Source organism: Nomascus leucogenys, chromosome 13, assembly GCF_006542625.1.
Source record: "Nomascus leucogenys isolate Asia chromosome 13, Asia_NLE_v1, whole genome shotgun sequence".
NCBI lineage: Eukaryota > Metazoa > Chordata > Mammalia > Primates > Hylobatidae > Nomascus > Nomascus leucogenys.
The window spans coordinates 26879186-26899046 of NC_044393.1; the positions used below are offsets into that span (position 1 = coordinate 26879186).

The 19861-nt window shown below is 45.0% G+C and overlaps 1 protein-coding gene across 1 annotated transcript in view; it reads left to right on the forward strand.

Moving 5' to 3' along the window:
• The window catches only part of MROH8 (maestro heat like repeat family member 8), a 77328-nt gene that overhangs the window by 14003 nt on the left and 43464 nt on the right, over positions 1-19861 (forward strand). Inside the window, exons 5-9 of the mRNA XM_030826730.1 lie at positions 4817-4896; positions 5918-6062; positions 6995-7090; positions 10253-10357; positions 18395-18530. Coding sequence (XP_030682590.1) covers positions 4817-4896; positions 5918-6062; positions 6995-7090; positions 10253-10357; positions 18395-18530 — 562 coding nt within the window. The remainder of the gene's footprint in view (positions 1-4816; positions 4897-5917; positions 6063-6994; positions 7091-10252; positions 10358-18394; positions 18531-19861) is intronic.

The window sequence follows — 19861 nt, forward strand, 5'->3', positions numbered from 1 at the left end:
CAACTTGGAACAATCTCAAAATAGTTATGCCGAGTGAAAGAAACCAGACAAAACAGAGGATATCCTGTGTGATCCTATTTATGTGAAATTCGAGAAAATGCCAACGAATCTATAGTGACAGCAGAGCAATGGTAACCTAGAGGTAGAGGTTGAGTGAGGAGGAGAAGAAGTGAGGAATTACAAAGTAGCACAAATAAACTTTTGGGAGTGATAGAAATGTTCATTCTCTTGAGGATGGTGATGGTTTCATGGATATATACATGTATCAAAAATCATCAAACTGTATGCTTTAAATATGTACAGTTTATTGTATATTGTAAAAAAATACAATATATACAATATATAATAAAAAATATACAATATATAATGTTGAGAAATTTAATGAAAAAGAAAAGAGGCTGGGTGTGGTAGCACCTGCCTGTAGTCCCAGCCACTCTGGAGGCTGAGGCAGGAGGAACACTTGAGCCCAGAAGTTGGAGACTGTAGTGAGCTATGATTGTGCTTATGAATAGCTACTGCACTCCAGCCTCAGGAACATAGTGAGACCTCCATCTTTAAAGAAAGAGAGAGAGAGGGAGAGGGAGTGGGAGACAGAGAGAGGGAGAGAAGGAGGAGGGAGGGAGGGGAGGGAAGGGAAAGGGAGAAAGAGGAGGGAGGGAAGGAAGGAAGGAAGGAAGGAAGGAAGGAAGGAAGGAAGGAAGGGGAAGGGAAGAGAAGGGAAGGAGGGAGGGAGGCAGGGAAGGAAGGAAAGAGAAAGGAAGGAAGGAGAGAAGGAAGGAAGGAGAAAGGAAGGAATGAGAAAAAGAAAAAGAAAGGAAAGAAAAAAGAGAAAAAGATGAAGGAAGGAAGGAGAGAAAGAAAAAAGAAAGGAAAGAAAAAGAAAAAAGAAAGGAAGGAGAGAAAGAAAAAGAAAGGAAAGACAAAGGAAAGAAGAATGAAAGAAAAGAGAAGAGAAAAGAAAGAAAAAGAAAGAGGAGGGAAGGAAGGAAAGGGAAGGGAGGCAGGCTGTGGCAACTGGGATATAGAATAAAGTGACAGCAGGATTAGAGTGAAATTAATCCAGGTGGATCTGACCTAATCTTTGAAAGATATGATGGAAGGGTTGAGAGAAGAGAGAAGGGACCACTGGGTAGGGACTTCAGATGGTAAGCTGAAGAATGCTACCTGGCTATGCCAAGGCTAGAGTTCTGCATCCTGCAATATGGCAGAGTGGCCAGGAGATGGTTTTTAGTGACTCAACAACAGACATGAGCACCAAGACCTACTGTAATAAAATTTTAATGTAACCGGATTTGCCTCTTAATTCTCCTCTGCCACCATGGGACTGCATCGGAATTCTATATCTGAGGTCCTCCACAAAACCCTCCCTACCTTGGACAAATCACTTAGCTTATCTGAACATCAGTAGCTCTACCAGTAAAATAAAGATATTCACATCTGCTCGGCTTTTGTGAAGACCTTTGAGACAGGCTGGGCACAGTGGCTCATGCCTGTAATCCCAGCATTTTGGGAGGCTGAGGTGGGCAGATCACCTGATGTCAGGAGTTTGAGACTAGCCTTGCCAACATGGTGAAACCCTGTCTCTACTAAAAATACAAAAATTAGCCAGGCATGGTGGTAGGTGCCTGTAGTCCCAGCTACTCCGGAGGCTGAGGCAGGAGAATCACTTGAACTTGGGAGGCAGAGGTTGCAGTGAGCCAAGATCACACCACTGCACTCCAGCCTGGGCGACAGAGCCAGACTCCGTCTCACAAAAAAAAAAAAAAAAAAAGACCTTTGAGACAAAACGTCTAGTTTTGTTTGGATGAGTTAGGATTCTTCGGGCAAGAAACAAAAATCACCTCTGGCTCACGTAAGTTACCAAAAAAAGAAAGGATGCTGGGATATCTCTTTTAGACTCTAAGGATGAGGTTTAAACAAGCCTCCAGAAAAGTAAGTTTCAGGACAGCTCCAGAGGTCTCAGAGGCAGGGGCTTCGCTACTATCACCATGACTCAACCCTCTAGCAACTCCCGCTTTGTGCCTGTCACTGTAAGATTCCAAATTCTGCAAGAGAAAATCTGATTGGCCCAAACTGGTCTGTTCCCCGCCCCTGCATCAATCAGGTTTGCCTGGGGGCAAGATCATATAGTAATGATATGAGTTCTGGGTGTCCCACCCTGCGTTTCAGAGGCGTTCCCAGGGAGAAAGGGTGATTGCTGTGATCTGGGCAGTCACCCAGGAAGTTCCTGCTACACACATACTCTACTAACAAAAAATACCCTCTCACTTCTGAATTCCCTGTAGAGGCCAGCATAACTGTGAGCAAATAATAAACCTTCAATACCCAACTGATTAAAAAAAGAAAAGATGATTCTGGCAGAAGTGGGTGAAGTCAATTGAAGTCAGAGGGGATTGCAAGCCTGGGGCTTCAGCTAAGAGACGCTGCTTTCATCCATATGAAGGAGTATGGCTCCAGGAATGGAGAGTCACAGAAACTGTGCAGAGCAGGGGGTGGCTGATGCTATAACTGATGGGAGGTAGGGCTTGAACAAAAGAAAAAAATCATAAATCGCCTTTTTAGCGAGCCCTGGGAAAGGGAACAATTGACAGCTATTAAAGGATAGGAAGCTGTGTTCTTCGCACGGGGACCACAGTGAACTGACTTTAATGCCAAAATTCTGGTGATGTTAGTGGCTGTGCCCTGGAGATAACCGGATGCAGATGAGTAGAGCCCTGGGAGAGCTGTCAGGGCTGAAGATAGAGTCTTAGGCTTTGTCCCTTCTGGACTATAAAGCCACAAGAATAAACGCGCTCCTTGAGGAAATAAGGAAGAAAGCAGCAGCCCACCAGCAAGATCGGAGTCAGACCAGAGCTGGAAAGTAGGAGGAGAAAAACTCAGAAAGGGGCAAGAAAGGGATCCTTGTGGTGTTTATTGAGCACTTACTGCGTCCTAAGTTTTTTTGTTGTTTTCGAGACGGAGTTTCGCTCTTGTTGCCCAGACTGGAGTGCAATGGCACCATCTCAGCTCACTGCGACCTCCACCTCCCAAGTTCAAGCGATTCTCCTGCCTCACCCTCCCAAGTAGCTGAGATTACAGGCACCCACCACCATGCCTGGCTAATTTGTGTATTTTTAGTAGAGATGGGGTTTCACCATGTTGGCCAGGCTGGTCTCAAACTCCTGACCTCAGGTGATCTGCCCGCCTCAGCCTCCCAAAGTGCTGGGATTACAGGCATGAGCCACTGCGCCCAGCCTGCATCCTAAGTTCGTAGTGAGATCTTTTTGGTTGCAGGCAAGAGAAATCCTGTAGAAGCAGCTGAAACACAAAAGGTGAGATTTGTTCTAAGGATCACTGAGTGCTTCCCAGAATCCCTTGACAGGAGGAGCAGCCTGACCCAGGAAGGGAATGAATCTAGAAAATAAAAACCTTCCACATACTCAAGGAGAACTTTCCATCTCTCATTTTTGCTCCTTTGTATGAATTTCCATTTCTCCTCTCTCTCTCTTCCCCCACCCCGTCTCCCTCTCCCCCATCTTCTCTCCCCAAAATTGGCCCTCTCAGTTGCCTTATCCATAGGGACCAGTGCTTCAAAATTTTACATTTTGTCCTTTAGAAGACCATCCAGACTGAGATGGAAGCTCTGTGTCCCAATTCCAGATTCCAGAGAGAATCTAATAGACCTTGGGGTCTACTCTGGGACAGATGAGCTGTAGCCAGTGGGACAGAATGACATAGCAGACACATAGCTTTGAGGTACCCATTTCTGTGGGTTGGGGACAGTTCCCAGAGGGGCCTGGTGAACAGTCCAGCAAGTCTTCTGCTACGGTCTTTTTTTTTTTTTTTTTTTTTTGAGACAGAGTTTCACTCTTTCACCCAGTGAAATGGCACGACCTTGGCTCACGGAGTGCAATGGTGCGACCTTGGCTCACGGGACCTGGAGTGCAATGGTGCGACCTTGGCTCACGGGAACCTCCACCTCCCGGGTTCCAGCGATTCTTCTACCTCAGCCTCCCGAGTAGCTGGGATTATAGGCGCCTGCTTTCGAACTCCTGACCTCAGGTGATCCACCCACCTCAGCCTCCCAAAGTGCTAGGATTACAGGCATAAGCCACTGAGTCCGGCCAGCTACAGTCATTTACATCAGCTCATTTTCTCCTACAGATAAGGCAACTCAGGCACAGGGAGTTAAATGACACATTCAGGCTCACACAGTGAGTGAGTGGCACAGCCAGTGCGCAGCCCAGGGACTGTCCCACTCCAAAGCTCCTGCTTATCACTCCACAGGTTTTTCCAGCACAGCAAGGCAGCTTTCCCTCTGCCAGTTTGTAATTTGGAAAGTTATTCTTTTTCCAGGACAAGTAACTCAGAATAATATTAGACGTGATTGTAGAGAGATGGCTGGTTTAGTGGAGAGAGGAGTTAGAATGCCTAAACTAGAAATAATCACTGGTGATAAAAAGAATGAATAACAGACACCAACAATTACACAGGGCTGCTGGGTGTCATGAATTTGCTCAGTGAGTACTCATAGCCACACCATGAAGGTAAGTATTACTGTTTTCTGGTTTTACAGATGAGGAACTGAGGCACCAGGAGGTTAAATAATTTGTGTCAGCTCAAACAGCTGTTAAGAGGCAGAGCCAGGGTCTGGGGTCTGGCTCAAGAGAATAAACCCCTATCCCTGTCACTGTCCTGCTGCCAGGCGTCTAGGGCCTAAGAGCAGGGCTGGCTGAAGGACCTGTTGTGGTTCTTGCTGGCCACCCAGTCTCTGATCATCCCTGGCCTAATGAATGGGTACTTGCTCAACTCTCAAGTTCTTTCTCTCTCATTGCAGGTACTGGTACAAAAGGAGCACCCGCATTCTCTGTCCAGTCCCGTGCGCCAGGAGGTCTTTGTCACCATCGCTGATCTCAGGTGATGCCCACATGCCCCTTACATGGACATCCTGGTTCCTCTCAGGGCCAATGCCAGGTCCAACTGACATGACTCTTTTTTGTTGTTGTTTTGAAATGGAGTCTTGCTGTGTCCCCCAAGCTGGAGTACAGTGGCACGATCTTGACTCACTGCAACCTCTGCCCCCTGGGTTCAAGCAATTCTCCTGCCTCACTCAGCTTCCTGAGTAGCTGGGATTACAGGCGTGCACTACCATGCCTGGCTAATTTTTGTATCTTTAGTAGAGACGGGGTTTCGCCATGTTGGCCAGGCTCGTCTCAAATTCCTGACCTCAAGTGATCCACCCGCCTTGGCCTCCAAAAGTGCTGGGATTACAGGCGTTAGCCACTGTGCCATGATCCATATTTTTAACTTTTGAAAACTGTTTATATAGAAAAGAGGAAGCCAAATCCGTGTTTTTGAGTGAGCACTTTGATTTCATAGATGCTACTATCCATATCTGAAAGACTTTATTGGAATCTCTTTGGAGTTCACTTTTGTCCAAAGTATATTTGGCAGGAAGTTACTCCCATATATGTCTCATGACATTAGAGTTCCGACTTCTAAGAAATTTGGAAGGGCTGCCTGTTGTTTACCTCTCAGAGATTTATATTGTAGTGATTAAGCTGATCAAAGGCCCTGAGAAGTCTTGTGGTTAAAAAGTTTTTTAACTAGATTCAACCCATGATTCCCCAAGTGAACATTCAGCAGAATATGCTTTGGAAGATTGTGGCTTACCACGTTAGACTGTAGCAAGCTTCCCTCTGTGGCTGAACTGAAGGGAAGCCTGGAAGGATATTACTCCAGTAACTTCTTGGGGGAAAACTCTTCCTCTAACCTTTTGTGCGATTTATCTGAACAGACTGACAAGCTATGCCATTTCTCTCTCACATCAGAACAGTACACTAGCCTGTCTACCCTTTCCTTTTTAGTTGATCTCTGCTTATCAATATCAGATCAAACCATCTTCCCAGCTTGCTGTTCCAAAACTGTCTTTTCTTAGTTACCAAGATGTCCATTTGCTGTTTGGCTCTGAAGATCGAGCTGAGTTGTTCAGTCTTATCATCAAGAGTATAATCACTCTGCCCTCTGTAAGGACACTTACCCAGATACAGGAAATCATGCCCAATGGGACCTGCAACACAGAGGTAACTCATGCTTTGCTTTAGTAACTTTCCATCCACAGGGTCAGCTGATCTTGGCCTTCAGAGAGTGCATTTGATTTTTTGAAAGTAGCCAAAAAACATAAGCCAAGTCTGGTAAATAAAATAGGTGGTTAAATTAGAAGATAGCTTCTTTCAACCCTTCATTTTGTCTTCTTTCCTTTTCCCTTTATTCTTTCCTTCCTTTTGGCTTTAAAATAAGGTGGGAGCACTTGCTTGTATGCTTAACGTTTATTTAAGCACACAATATGCCATATGTCATCATATGCCAAAAATGATGATAGTAGGAATACAGCAGTCCAGTCCCACTCACAGAGCTTACATTCTAGTGCAGAGAGACAAATTGTTGATACATAAATGTAATATGTCAGCTGATAATAAGTGTTATGAAAATGTAAAGCAGGGAAAGAGCAGGATAAAGAGCCCTGTGGTTGGGAGGCACATGGGTGGTCAGGCAAAGCCTTCATGATGGGGTGATAATTGAAAGAAAAGAAGTGTGGGTATGTCTGGAGATAAAGCTTTCAAGCAGAGGGAAGGCTACATGCAGGCCTTGATCTCTTCTTCAGTGGGGAATAAACTGGTTGGTAAAGCAGTTACCCAAGAGGACTTTATTCCCCTCTGTTTGAAGATATCAGAAAGAGTCACAAGCCAACTTTGAAGAGTCTTGATGACCCTTAAGCAGTTCCCCAGATGTAGTAAGACTCAGTCAGCTGTGATCCCTCAAATGCCGAGGCATCTGTTTGAAATGAAGATGTATTCCTTTTTACCTCATGCCACAAACAATCTACTAGTACCTTTACACTGGTTCTGCAACTTTGAGTAAAGTCTCAGGGTCACATGAAGAGCCTCCAAAGTGTCTCATGCTAGGGGAACTTCACGTGAGGCTGGGGAGCGTCGCTGATCCTGCGCCTTTTCAGTGTCTTTACAGGCAGACGTTTCAGGCGTTCTCTGAGATGCTCCAGAGTTTGGTGGTAAAAGACCCACATTTGGAAAATCTTGACACCATTATTAAGGTAAACAAGATATCAAGGGAAAGTGGGAAATGATTCCTATTAACTGGTGAAAGTGGGAGATGAAAATGTGGAAGGATTCAGTGGTAAGAGGCAACATAGTAAAGGGTATCAGCTATCAACTTTGAGTCAGAGACTTGGGGTCAAATGCCGACTCTGCCATTCATTGGTTACATGTCCTTCCATTAGAAATTCTGCAAGGAATTTGCTCTCTCAGTGTTGCATTTCTTCACGTTTACATGGAGATAATAATTACTGTGAATATTGAATAAATGGCCTTCAATAAATTGTTTGTTTATTTATTTTCAGAGACAGGGTCTTGCTGTGTTGCCCAGGCTGGAGTGAAGTGGCACCATTATAGCTCCCTGCAGCCTCGAATTCTTGGCCTCAAGTTATCCTCCCACCTCAGCCTCCCAAAGTGCTGGGATCATAGGCATGAGCTACTGCACCCAGTGACAATAAATTGTTTAAATGATTGCTATAATTATTCCTTAAATTATTATCCCTGGGGGCAGGGCACAGTGTTTCATGCCTGTAATCCCAGCACTTTCAGAGGCCAAGGCAGGTGGATCATTTGAGGCCAGGAGTTCGAGACCAGCCTCACCAACATGGCGAAACCCTGACTCTTCTAAAAAATAAATAAATAAATACAAAAATTAGCCAGGCGTGGTGGTACACACCTGTAATCCCAGCTACTCAGGAAGCTGAGGCATGAGAATCACTTGAACCCAGGAGGAGGAGGTTGCAGTGAGCAGAGATCGCACCACTGCACTCCAGCCTGTGTGACAGAGAGAGACTGTTTCAAAAAATATATATATATATACATATATATATATTATTCCTCACTAGTATAGAAGGGTTTTATTCAGTGATGAGGGAAGGGTCAGCCTCAAGAGTTAGTAAGGCCAGGCACGGTGGCTCATGCCTGTAATCCCAGCACTTTGGGAGGCCAAGGCGAGCAAATCAATCATTTGAGGTCAGGAGTTCGAGACCAGCCTAGCTAACATGGTGAAAACCTGTCCCTACTAAAAATGCAAAATTAGCCAGGCGTGGTGGCGCATGCCTGTAGTCCCAGCTACTCGGGAGGCTAAGGCAGGAGAATTGCTTGAACCCAGGGGGCGGAGGTTGCAGTGAGCCAAGATTGCACCACTGTACTCCAGCCTAGGCGATAGAGTGAGACTTCTTCTGAAAAACAAAACAACAAAAAAAGAGTAAATAAGCAGCTTCCTACTGGATGGTACTCAAAGGTTGTAATGACCTGCACCTGTTCCTGTATATGCTGTTCCATTACTAGAGATTGATTCATTGGAATTCGTTCACTGCATTCAGGTATCTTGCTCTCCTACCCTTTTTTATTGTTGTTATTTTATTTTTATTTTTCTTACCCTTTTTTTAAGATGCAAATATCCCAGAAAGGGATAACGCTTTAAGCTATTATTAATCGTTTGCACCCAAATGATGCATTTATTGTTGTCCTAACTGACAAGCAAGGCACAAAAACCTAGGCAGTCAAGTGGTTTTGCTGCTACAGGGGCTTATTTTCTAGCTTATTTTCTTAAATGCTGTGATGGGCATTTATTCTCGGCCTAACTGACCTTAATACTATTTCTCATTCCTCTTCTATTTGTATATTAGCATACCAGCCAGATTGGGTTTCTCCTCTTTATCCAGTTGTACTTTGTACTTTCCTGCCTTGGCAGCTTAATTCAGGCCTTTCTTTTTTTCTTTTTTTTGAGACAGGATCTCGCTCTGTCACTTAGGCTGGAGTATAGTGGCACGATTTCAGCTCACTGCAGTCTCTGCCTCCCGGGCTCAAGCAGTCGTCCCACCTCAGCCTCCCGAGCGGCTGGGACTACAGGCGCATGCCACCATGCCCAGCTAATTTTTGTAATTTTTTGTAAAGATGGGGTTTCACCATGTTGCCCAGGCTGGTCTCTAACTCCTGGCTCAAGCAGTCTGTATAATCCCTCCTGCAGTGCTGGGATTACAGGCATGAGCAACCACACCTGGCTGTCCTCAGAGTTAAACTTTAATATTAGCAGGATGTTGTTAACTTTATTTCTTTCCAAAGCAGATTTGAAAGGGCTAAAAACATTCAGAAGTACAGAATAATTAATTGAAGAATTGGGCTGAAGAGAAAATAAGTCTAGAAAATAAGCTCTGGCCAGGCACAGTGGCTCACGCTTGTAATCCCAGCACTTTGGGAGGCCAAGGCGGGCAGATCACCTGAGATCAGGAGTTCGAGATCAGCCTGGCCAACATGGTGAAACCCCATCTCTACAAAAATATAGAAATTAGCCGGGCGTGGTGGCAAGTGCCTGTATTCTCAGCTACTCGAGAGGCTGAGGCAAGAGAATCACTTGAATTCGGGAGGCGGAGGTTGCAGTGAGCTGGGATCACACCATTGCACTCCAGCCTGGGCAACAGAGCGAGACTCCGTCTCAAAAAAAGAAAGAAAAGAAGCTCCTATTGTGAATAGTGCCGCAATAAACGAACCAACCCAAATGTCCAACAACAATAGACTGGATTAAGAAAATGTGGCACATATACACCATGGAATACTATGCAGCCATAAAAAATGATGAGTTCGTGTCCTTTGTAGGGACGTGGATGAAACTGGAAAACATCATTCTCAGTAAACTATCGCAAGGACAAAAAACCAAACACCGCATGTTCTCACTCATAGGTGGGAATTGAACAATGAGAACTCATGGACACAGGAAGGGGAACATCACATTCCAGGGACAGTTGTGGGGTGGGGGGAGGGGGGAGGGACAGCATTAGGAGATATACCTAATGCTAAATGACGAGTTAATGGGTGCAGGAAATCAACATGGCACATGGATACATATGTAACAAACCTGCACATTGTGCACATGTACCCTAAAACCTAAAGTATAATAAAAAAAAAAAAGAAAAAAAAAAAAAAAAAAGAAGCTCTAATCTCCTATATAACAACCAAACCACCCACCACCCATGTCTTTGTGCCTTGCTTGTCATCCCACCACTTTTGTTTCCAACCCGAGCTATAATAGCATTTAGCAAAGTATTTTGAGATCTGGTAGCAACATGGAACTTGTCACTCCACATTTCTTTCTAAACACAATAAGGATGGTATCCCAAATCTTCCTGATAAGCCATTTAGCCTCCCTTTATTTCTCACAGCACTTGGACCCCTGGTTACAGTCAGTCAAAGACCATGAGCGGGAATGGGCCATGGCCGGCATGGCTCAAGTTCTGAAGTGCCTATCCAAACATCTCGACTTGAAGGTGAGCAGCCCTTCAGTTGCAGAGAAGGAAAGATCCAAAGCCATTCCCTCACTGCCTATTTCCCGTCCTCTTTATAACTCCCCAGACTGGTTCTGTGTCCCCTTCGTGCTCATGTACTATCATAGCACTTAGCATTGTCTTCATATCTGCTCTTCTCCTGAGCAGCTTGGGGCCAGTTGCTGTGTTGATTAATCTTTGCATCTCCATTGCTTAACACAACAGCTGGAACATAATGATATGGTAACTAGAACCTGAAAATACCTGAGGCCAATGGTGGCCTAGTCTCTGTATAGTATTATATTTGAGTATAGCAGGCAAATTTAAATAAATCAACTTCAATATCTCCCAGCAACTCAAAGAGAATAGTACTATGGCATCTCTTCAGAGCCTCACGTTTTTCTTTCTCTCTCTCACTTCTCAGTTCTGAATCATCTCCCCTATGACATCTCATTATTCTTATGATCATTATTCAAGGCAGGGTCTTGATCCGTCACTCAGGCTGGAGTGCAGTGGGGCCATCATAGCTCACTGCAGCCTTGAACTCCTGGCCTCAAGCAATCTTCCTGCCTCAGCCTTCCAAGCAGCTGGGACTACAGTCACACGCCACCACGCCTGGCTAATTTTTTAAATTTTTTGTAGGCCTGGCACAGTGGCTTATACCTGTAATCCCAGCACTTTGGGAGGCCAAGGCAGGCGGATCACGAGGTCAGGAGATCGAGATCATCCTGGCTAACATGGTGAAACCCCGTCTCTACTAAAAATACAAAAACAATTTGCCAGGCATGGTGGCGGGTGCCTGTAGTCCCAGCTACTCGGGAGGCTGAGGCAGGAGAATGGTGTGAACGCGGGAGGTGGAACTTGCAGTGAGCCGAGATCACGCCACTGCATTCCAGCCTCCGTCTCAAAAAAATAAGACTCCATCTCAAAAAAAAAATTTTTTTTGTAGAGACGAGTCTCACTTTGTTGCCCAGGCTGGTCTTGAACTCCTGGCTTCAAGTAATCCTCCTGCTTCAGCCTCCCAAAGCACTGGGATTACAGGCATGAGCCACTGCACCCAGCGTTATCTCTTTTAAAAAAATCTTCTCCTTGAATTGCTTGAACCTGGGAGGCAGAGGTTGCAGTGAGCCAAGATCATGCCACTGCACTCCAGCCTGGGCAACAAAGAGCGAAACTCCATCTAAAAAAAAAAAAAAAAAACTCCTTTATTTTTCACTCACTCACTCACTTCTTGGTTGAGAATCCTCTCCATAACTCCTAACAAGAATTCCTCAAAACTTAGTTCCTCCTTCCTGGGTCTACTCCTTTTTCCACTTGATAATCTCTTTGCCCTTCCCTGAGCAGGTTTTCTAGCCATTGGAGCATCTCCTGTCCCCATCCATCATTTCTCCAACCTGCATAATAAGGCCTGGGAATTGGAAGAGAGATTGGTAGGGTGGGAATGCTAGGTCCTTATACCAAAATTTTCCTCAGATAATTTGTTTTTCTTTTCTTTTCTTTCTTTTTTACTTTTCTTTTCCTGCCCAAAGCACAAGAGGGAAAATAATTTTTTTGTTCCTGATACAGATGTTCTAACAGTCATGTTTAAAAGGACTGCATTCCAGGCAGTCCTTTATTTCTCACATTGAAACGATATCCAAACTTATTAAAAGTTAAGTGCAGCCCCTCCAACTATGCTACTTCCTTTTTTCTCTTTAGTGAATAAAAGCAAGTAACTTCTGGCCATCACTGACTACCCTATTATTCTATACCAACAATGCGTTGTTGTTCCTTCCACAACCCTCGACCTCTAATTTTGGCAACAGATTAAAGAAGAGAGTTTCAGATGATTCCCTCCTATACATTAATCTCTCTCCAGGTCCTGGAGATCTTCCTTAGCGTATTTTTTTCCTAAAGAGAGTTGCAAATATGGGCCTGGGAAGGGTGGCTCACACCTGTAATCCCAGCACTTTAGGAGGCTGAGGCGGGTGGATCACTTGAGCTCAGGAGTTCGAGACCAGCCTGGTCAACATGGTGAAACCCCATCTCTATTAAAAATACAAAAATTAGCCAGGCGTGGTGGCGGGCACCTGTAATCCCAGCTATCCAGGAGGCTGAGGCAGGAGAATCGCTTGAAGCTGGGAGGCAGAGGCTGCAGGGAGCTGAGATCACACCACTGCACTCCAGCCTGGGCTACAGAGCAAGACTCCATCTCAAAAAAAAAAAAAAAAAAAAAAAGAGAGAGAGAGAGAGTTGCAAAATATGAGAGTGGTTAACCTGGGTGCCACTGGGATCTCTGAATGTCCACAAGTTGTATGCAGAATGTGCAGTATGTGGTGTGGTGCAGTCTTCTGGATTTTCCTTTTTTTTTTTTTTGAGCCAGGATCTCATTCTGTCCCCCAGGCTGGAGTGCAGTGGCATGATCATGGCTCACTGTAGCCTTAACCTCCTAGGCCCAAGCAATCCTCCTGCCTCAGCCTCCCTAGTAGCTGGGACTGCAGGCACACACCACCACGCCTGGCTAATTTTTATTTATTTATTTATTTTTGATAGAGATGGGGTTTCACCATGTTGCCCTGGCTGGTCTCAAATTCCCGGGCTCAAGTGGTCCTCCTTCCTTGGCTTTCCAAAGTGCTGGGATTACAGACGTGAGCCACCACGCCTGTCCTCTTCTGGATTTTTCTGAGGAAGGTCCATAGTTTTTTTTTAAATCAATTTTATTGAGGTATAATTTGTATACAATGAATTTATCCAATTTAAGTATACAGTTCAATGAGTTTTGACAGATATATATTATCTGGGTCTCTAACTTTTTTAATATTCTCAAAGAAATATAAAGAATACAGAATAAGAAAGGAAATGTTAAAGAAGCATTTAGTAATCAAACTAGGAGCATAATTCTTCAGTGGCCTTTTTTGTCTTGATAAAGTTTGGGGGTTCTTAATATTATGATTATAAAACTTAGGGCCGGGCGCGGTGGCTCACGCCTGTAATCCCAGCACTTTGGGAGGCCGAGGCAGGTGGATCACAAGGTCAGGAGATGAAGACCATCCTGGCTAACACGGTTAAACCCCGTCTCTAATAAAAATACAAAAAATTAGCCGGGCGTGGTGGTGGGCGCCTGTAGTCCCAGCTACTCAGGACGCTGAGGCAGGAGAATGGCGTGAACCCGGGAGGCAGAGCTTGCAGTGAGCCGAGATCACGCAACTGCACTCCAGCCTAGGCAACAGAGCGAGACTCCATCTCAAAAAAAAACAAAAACAAAACCAAAAACTTATTAACTGTTCATCATTCAGTGACAGGTGCAGGCCACCACACCTGGCTAATTTTTGTAGTTTTAGTAGAGACGGAGTTTCACCATGTTGGCTAGGCTGATCTCGAATCCCTGGCCTCAAGTGATCTGCCTGCCTCGGCCTCCCACACTTGATCTTAGCCAAAAGGCCGAGAAGCGATGCCTCGGCCTCCCAAAGTGCTGGGATTACAGGCAGAGCCACCACGCCGGGCACCTTCCAAGTTCTTTTTTGTGCATGAGTGTGTTGGGGTGGGGGCTTCCACTTCCAATTTGTTCTCTACATATAGCCAGAGTCATCCTCTTCAGAGCCATGTCATTCTTACTTTTGTTTTGTTTCTTTCTTTTCGCCCCTGTGTTTTCTTTATTTTTCTTCATTTCCTTTTTTTGCCCCATGTCACTTGTTTGATCCAGTGATTTCCAAACTTATCTTAGAATACGGGGTCGTGTCTGATGTAGGTCTGTCTGCCTCTCTACACCTAAGTCCCCTGACTTACCACACGGCAGCCACCTTTACATTCCTTCTTCCCACATAAGGCTCATCTTGCCTCATGGCCTTTGCACTTGCTGCCTTCTCTGCTTGGAATGACCTTCCCTAGCTCTGCACAGAGCCAGCCCCTCCTGGTTCTATAGCACTGTGTTCAGATGTCTCGACCTCAAAAGGGCCTCTGCTCACCACAGACAGACCTACGCTTGCCCTCTGTCTGATCACTCTCTCCTTCCTAGGGCTGTCTAGAATCAGAGGTTAGGCCGGGTGCGGTGGCTCACGCTTGTAATCCCAGCACTTTGGGAGGCCGAGGCGGGCGGATCACGAGGTCAGGAGATCGAGACCACGGTGAAACCCCGTCTCTACTAAAAATACAAAAAAATTAGTCGGGCGTGGTAGCGGGCGCCTGTAGTCCCAGCTACTCGGAGAGGCTGAGGCAGGAGAATGGCGTGAACCCGGGAGGCGGAGCTTGCAGTGAGCCGAGATTGCGCCACTGCACTCCAGCCTGGGCGACAGAGCGAGACTCCGTCTCAAAAAAAAAAAAAAAAAAAAAAAAGAATCAGAGGTTATCTGTCTAGATTCTTTCTTTACTCCTGTGTTATCTGTTTCCCACTAATAGAATGTAAATTCTACCAGTGATTATGCTTGTCTTTTTTTTTTTTTTTGTATGTGAGACAGGGTCTTGCTTTGTCATCCAAATTGGAGTACAGTAGCGCAATCACAGCTCACTACAGCCTCAACCTCCTGGCCTTAAGCAACGCTCCTGCCTTAGCCTCCTGAGTAGCTGGGACTACAGGCATGTGCCACCATGCCTGGTTAATTTTTTTATTTTTTATACAGATGGGAGCCTCACTATATTGCCCAAGGTGGTCCAAACTCTTGGGCTCAAACAATCCTCCCACCTCTGCCTCCCAAAATGCTGGGATTACAGACATGAGCCACTGTGCCTTGCAATTATACTTGTCTTGTTCACCACAGTAGCCCCAGTGCCTGCCTAGCACAGAATCTGCCATGTGGTTGATGCTCAATTCAATATTGATTGAGTAAATGTAAGTCAACCCATGTCCCTTCTCTGCTCAAGACCCTCCGATGGCCAAAGTCCTCACAATGTTCTACAGGTTGCGACACCTTCTGGCCCATTCTTCATCTACTTCCTATTTCTTTCCCTCTCGTTAACATTGCTCCAGCCAACCTAACCTAGTTATGGTTCATCAGAAACACCAAACACTCCCATCTCAGTCCTTGGCACTTGCCATACTCTCTGCCCAGAATACTCTTCTCCCAGGTATCAATCTCTCATTTCAACATTAGTGAGGCCTTCCCTGACCATCCTAAAATAACAATTCTTATCCCTTTCCCCTGAATTTTTGTTAATCATGACATTTATCATCATTTGATACATAATACATTTTACATATTTATTTTGTTTACTTTGTTTCCCCAACTAGATCATCACCTCCACAAGCAGGGATATTCTCTTTTGTTCACTGCTTATATCCCCAGTGCCAGTCATAGTTCCTGGCACATAACTGACACTGTATTTATTGGTTGATTGAATGAATGATGGTTTTATCAGTGTATTAAAGATGTTATACAGCTTTGTGTGTTGCTGTGTTTACTGTAAATAGGTTGTAAAGGCTGTTCACAACATTTCTGTGTCTTATTTCTGTAGAGCCACGGAAGAAATTTCTTTCCGTCTCAACCCTAGGAAAAGCTGTGCTTCCTCTGCCTGGCTAGTTGCTTCTTAAGGACAGCGTGAATCATGTTATATGGATCATTGTGTGTACCTCTACATTAGCCATGAGAGAGTTCAGAGCCTTGCTCCATGGCCTGCCTCAAGCAAATGATGATTATGCATTCTGCATGCCAACCAAATTCTTAACTTCATTTATCTTTTCTACCTTAATGTTTTATTTTTATTATTTTTAATTTTTAAATTTTTATTTTATTTTTTTTTTGAGATGGAGTCTCATTCTGTTGCCCCGGCTGGAGTGCAGGGGTGCAGTCTCGGCTGACTGCAACCTCCGCCTACCAGGTTCAAGCAATTCTCCTGCCTCAGCCTCCCGAGTAGCTGGGATTACAGGCGTGCACCACCATGCCAAGCTAATTTTTCTGTGTTTTTAGTAGAGACGGGGTTTCACCATGTTGGCCAGGCTGGTCTTGAACTCCTGACTGCAAATGATATGTCCGCCTTGGCCTCCCAAAGTGCTGGGGTTATAGGCATGAACCACCATGCCCAGCCAATTTTTTTTTTTTTTTGAGACAGAGTTTCGCTCTTGTTGCCCAGGCTGGAGTGCAATGGTGCAATCTCGGCTCACTACAACCTCCGCTTCCCGGGTTCAAGTGATTCTCCTGCCTCAGCCTGCCGAGTAGCTGGGATTACAGGCATGTGCCACCATGCCCGGCTAATTTTGTGTTTTTAGTAGAGACAGGATTTCTCCATATTGGTCAGGCCGGTCTCGAACTCCCAAACTCAGGTGATCCGCCCGCCTCTGCCTCCCAAAGTGCTGGGATTACTGGCATGAGCCACAGCGCCTGGCCGCATTCAGCTTTTTTACTTAGCAGAATAGCACATTATAAATTCCTTAGATACTTGATTTTTAATGGTTGTATTCATAGACTGGCTATAGGATAATTCCCTTTACTACTGTCATGCAATTATTTCCAAAGTGTGGTCTTTAGACCACCGCTGGGTCTATACCCCAAAGAAAGGAAACCAGTAACCGGCCAGGCGCGGTGGCTCACACCTGTAATCCCAGCACTTTGGGAGGCCGAGGCGGGCGGATCACGAGGTCAGGAGATCGAGACCATCCTGGCTAACACAGTGAAACTCCGTCTCTACTAAAAATACAAAAAAAATTAGCCGGGCGAGGTGGCGGGCGCCTATAGTCCCAACTATTCGGGAGGCTGAGTCAGGAGAATGGCGTGAACCCCGGGGGGCGGAGCCTGCAGTGAGCCGAGATCGCGCCACTGCACTCCAGCCTGGGCGACAGCGAGACTCTGTCTCAAAAAAAAAAAGAAAGGAAACCAGTATATGGGAGTGATATCTGCACTCCCTTGTTTGTTGCGACACTCTTCACAATAGCCAAAGTTTGGAAGCAGCCTAAGTGTCCATCAACAGATGAGTGGATAAAGAAAATGTGGTTCTTATACACAATGAAGTACTATTCAACCATAAAAAGAATGAGATCCTGTCATTTGCAACAACATGGATGGAACTGGAGGTCATTATGCTAAGTGAAATATGCCAGACATAGAAAGACAAACATCACATGTTCTCACATATTGTGGGACCTGAAAATCAAAACACTCTCTAGCTCATGGAGATAGAGAGTGGAAGGATGGTTATCAGAGGCTGGGAAGGGTCGTGGCAGAGTTGGGGAGAGGTGGGCATGGTTAATAGGTACCAAAAACATTGTTAGAATGAATAAGACCTAATATTTTATAGCACAACAGGATGACTATTGTGCATTAGTAATTTTTTAAATAATATTAAAATTTTAATACGTTTTTATTTAGTAATATTAAATGTACGTTTATTGGCTGGGTGCAGTAGCTCAGGCCTGTAATTTGGGAGGCTGAGGTGGGTGGATCACTTGAGGTCAGGAGTTTGAGACCAGCCTGGCCAACATGGCAAAACCCCATCTCTACTAAAAATACAAAAATCAACTGGGTGCGGTGGCTCACATCTGTAATTCCAGCTACTTGGGAGGCTGAGGCAGGAGAATCACTTGAACCTGGGAGGCGGAGGTTGCAGTGAGCTGAGATCGTGCCATTGCACTTCAGCCTGAGCTAAAAGGTCAAAACTGTTTCCAAAAAAAATTTATTAAAATAACTAAAAGAATATAATTGGACTGTTTGTAACACAAAGGATAAATGCTTGAGGGGGTGGCTACTCCATTTTATATGATATGATTCCTATGCATTGCATGCCTGTATCAAGACATCTGTATACCCCACAAATACATAGACCTACTGTGTACTCCCAAAAATTAAAAGATAAAAATAAAAACAGTGCTGGAATTAACATCTTTATGCACAAAGCTTTTTCATTTTTCATATTGTTTACTGAATAGGTTAGAATTTCCCTATTTCTTGATAACACCATCTACTGGCTATACTGTGTCTACCTGTGTTAAATATGAACCCTACAGAGATTAACAGGCTGATTGTGACCCTTACACTTCCCTTGAGTTGAGAGTAGAATTGGGATTACTTCTCAACTCAGATCGAAGGCACTAAATGCATGTGTATTCTGATGACATTTTTCTTTTTCTTTCTCAAGCTTCCACTGCGATTCCAAAGACTTGGACACCTAGTGGCTCTGATGGCACTGCTCTGTGGGGACCCACAGGAACAGGTGGCTGAGGAGGCTGCAGAGGGCATTCACTACCTGCTGCATATCACCCTGAGGCTGAAGTGTAAGGCACTGCTGAAGGCCGCGAGGTCCTGAGTGAAGTCTCCAGCACAACATAAGCACCAGCCCTCCTTACACACTCAGTCCCCATGTTCTGGAAAGGCCTTTTACAGTAGTTCATAAAGAGAAAGATACATGGTCCATAGGCAGAGATGAAGCAACACTGACTTAATAATTAGAATCCTAACACTAGATCAGACCCATCATTGTCATCCATCTGCATAGCCAGGGAGTGGCTAAACATGTGGCCCTGTGGACAAACGAGAGTGATTAGTTTGGTCAGAAGTAGGAGTGAGGCTGGGCGCAGTGGCTCACTCCTATATTCATAGCATTTTGCCAGGCCAAGCCGGGAGGACTGCATGGGCCCAGGAGTTCAAGACCAGCCTGGACAACATGGAAAACCCCTTCTCTACAGAAAATTTTAAAAATTAGCTGGCATGGTGGAGTATGCCTATAATCTCAACTACTCAGGAGGCGAAGGTGGGAGAATCGCTTGCGCCCAGGAGGTCGAGGCTGCAGGAAAATTAATGTCCTTATGAAGGGAAGTTACAGGGGCCATGAGTAAGAATCAAATCTAGTTGCTGGGTTCAGGAAAGGTAATCCAGAGAATAAAGAGCAGTTTGCCACCTAAAGAGGTAAGAAGAGTGTATTAGGCAGAAGGAATGGCTAAGGAAAGGATCCTGGGTAGGCGTGAGCTTGAGGAGTTTGAAAAATAGAGAGAGGGCCAGTGTGGTCAAGGAATGAATCACTGACTTCCATGGTTAGAAGGGACTTTAGAGGATATCTAACCCAGCATTCCCCCAGTGTTTGAATCTCAGTCTACTCCATCCCTACCAAGTACAGTCATGCACCATATAATGACATTTCAGTCAAAAACTGATCATGTATGGGTCATGTAAGATTAGAATGGAGCTGAAATTTTTCTTTTTCTTTTATTTTATTTTATTTTATTTTATTTTGAGATGGAGTCTCGCTCTGTCGCCCAGGCTGGAGTGCAGTGGTGTGATCTCAGCTCACTGCAACCTCCACCTCCCAGGTTCAAGCAGTTCTTGTGCCTCAGCCTCCCGAATAGCTGGGATTACAGGCAGCCGCCACCACACTCAGCCAATTTTTGTATTTTTAGTAGAGATGGAGTTTCACCATCTCTACTAAATGTTACTTAATGTTGGCCAGGCTGGTCTCGAACTCCTGATCTCAAGTGATCTGCCCGCCTTGGCATCCCAAAGTGCTAGGATTACAAGCATGAACCACCACGCCCAGCCTTATTATTATTTTTTTTTTAAGAAAGGAAGTCTCGACTTGGCACAGTGGCTCACACCTGTAATCCCAGCACTT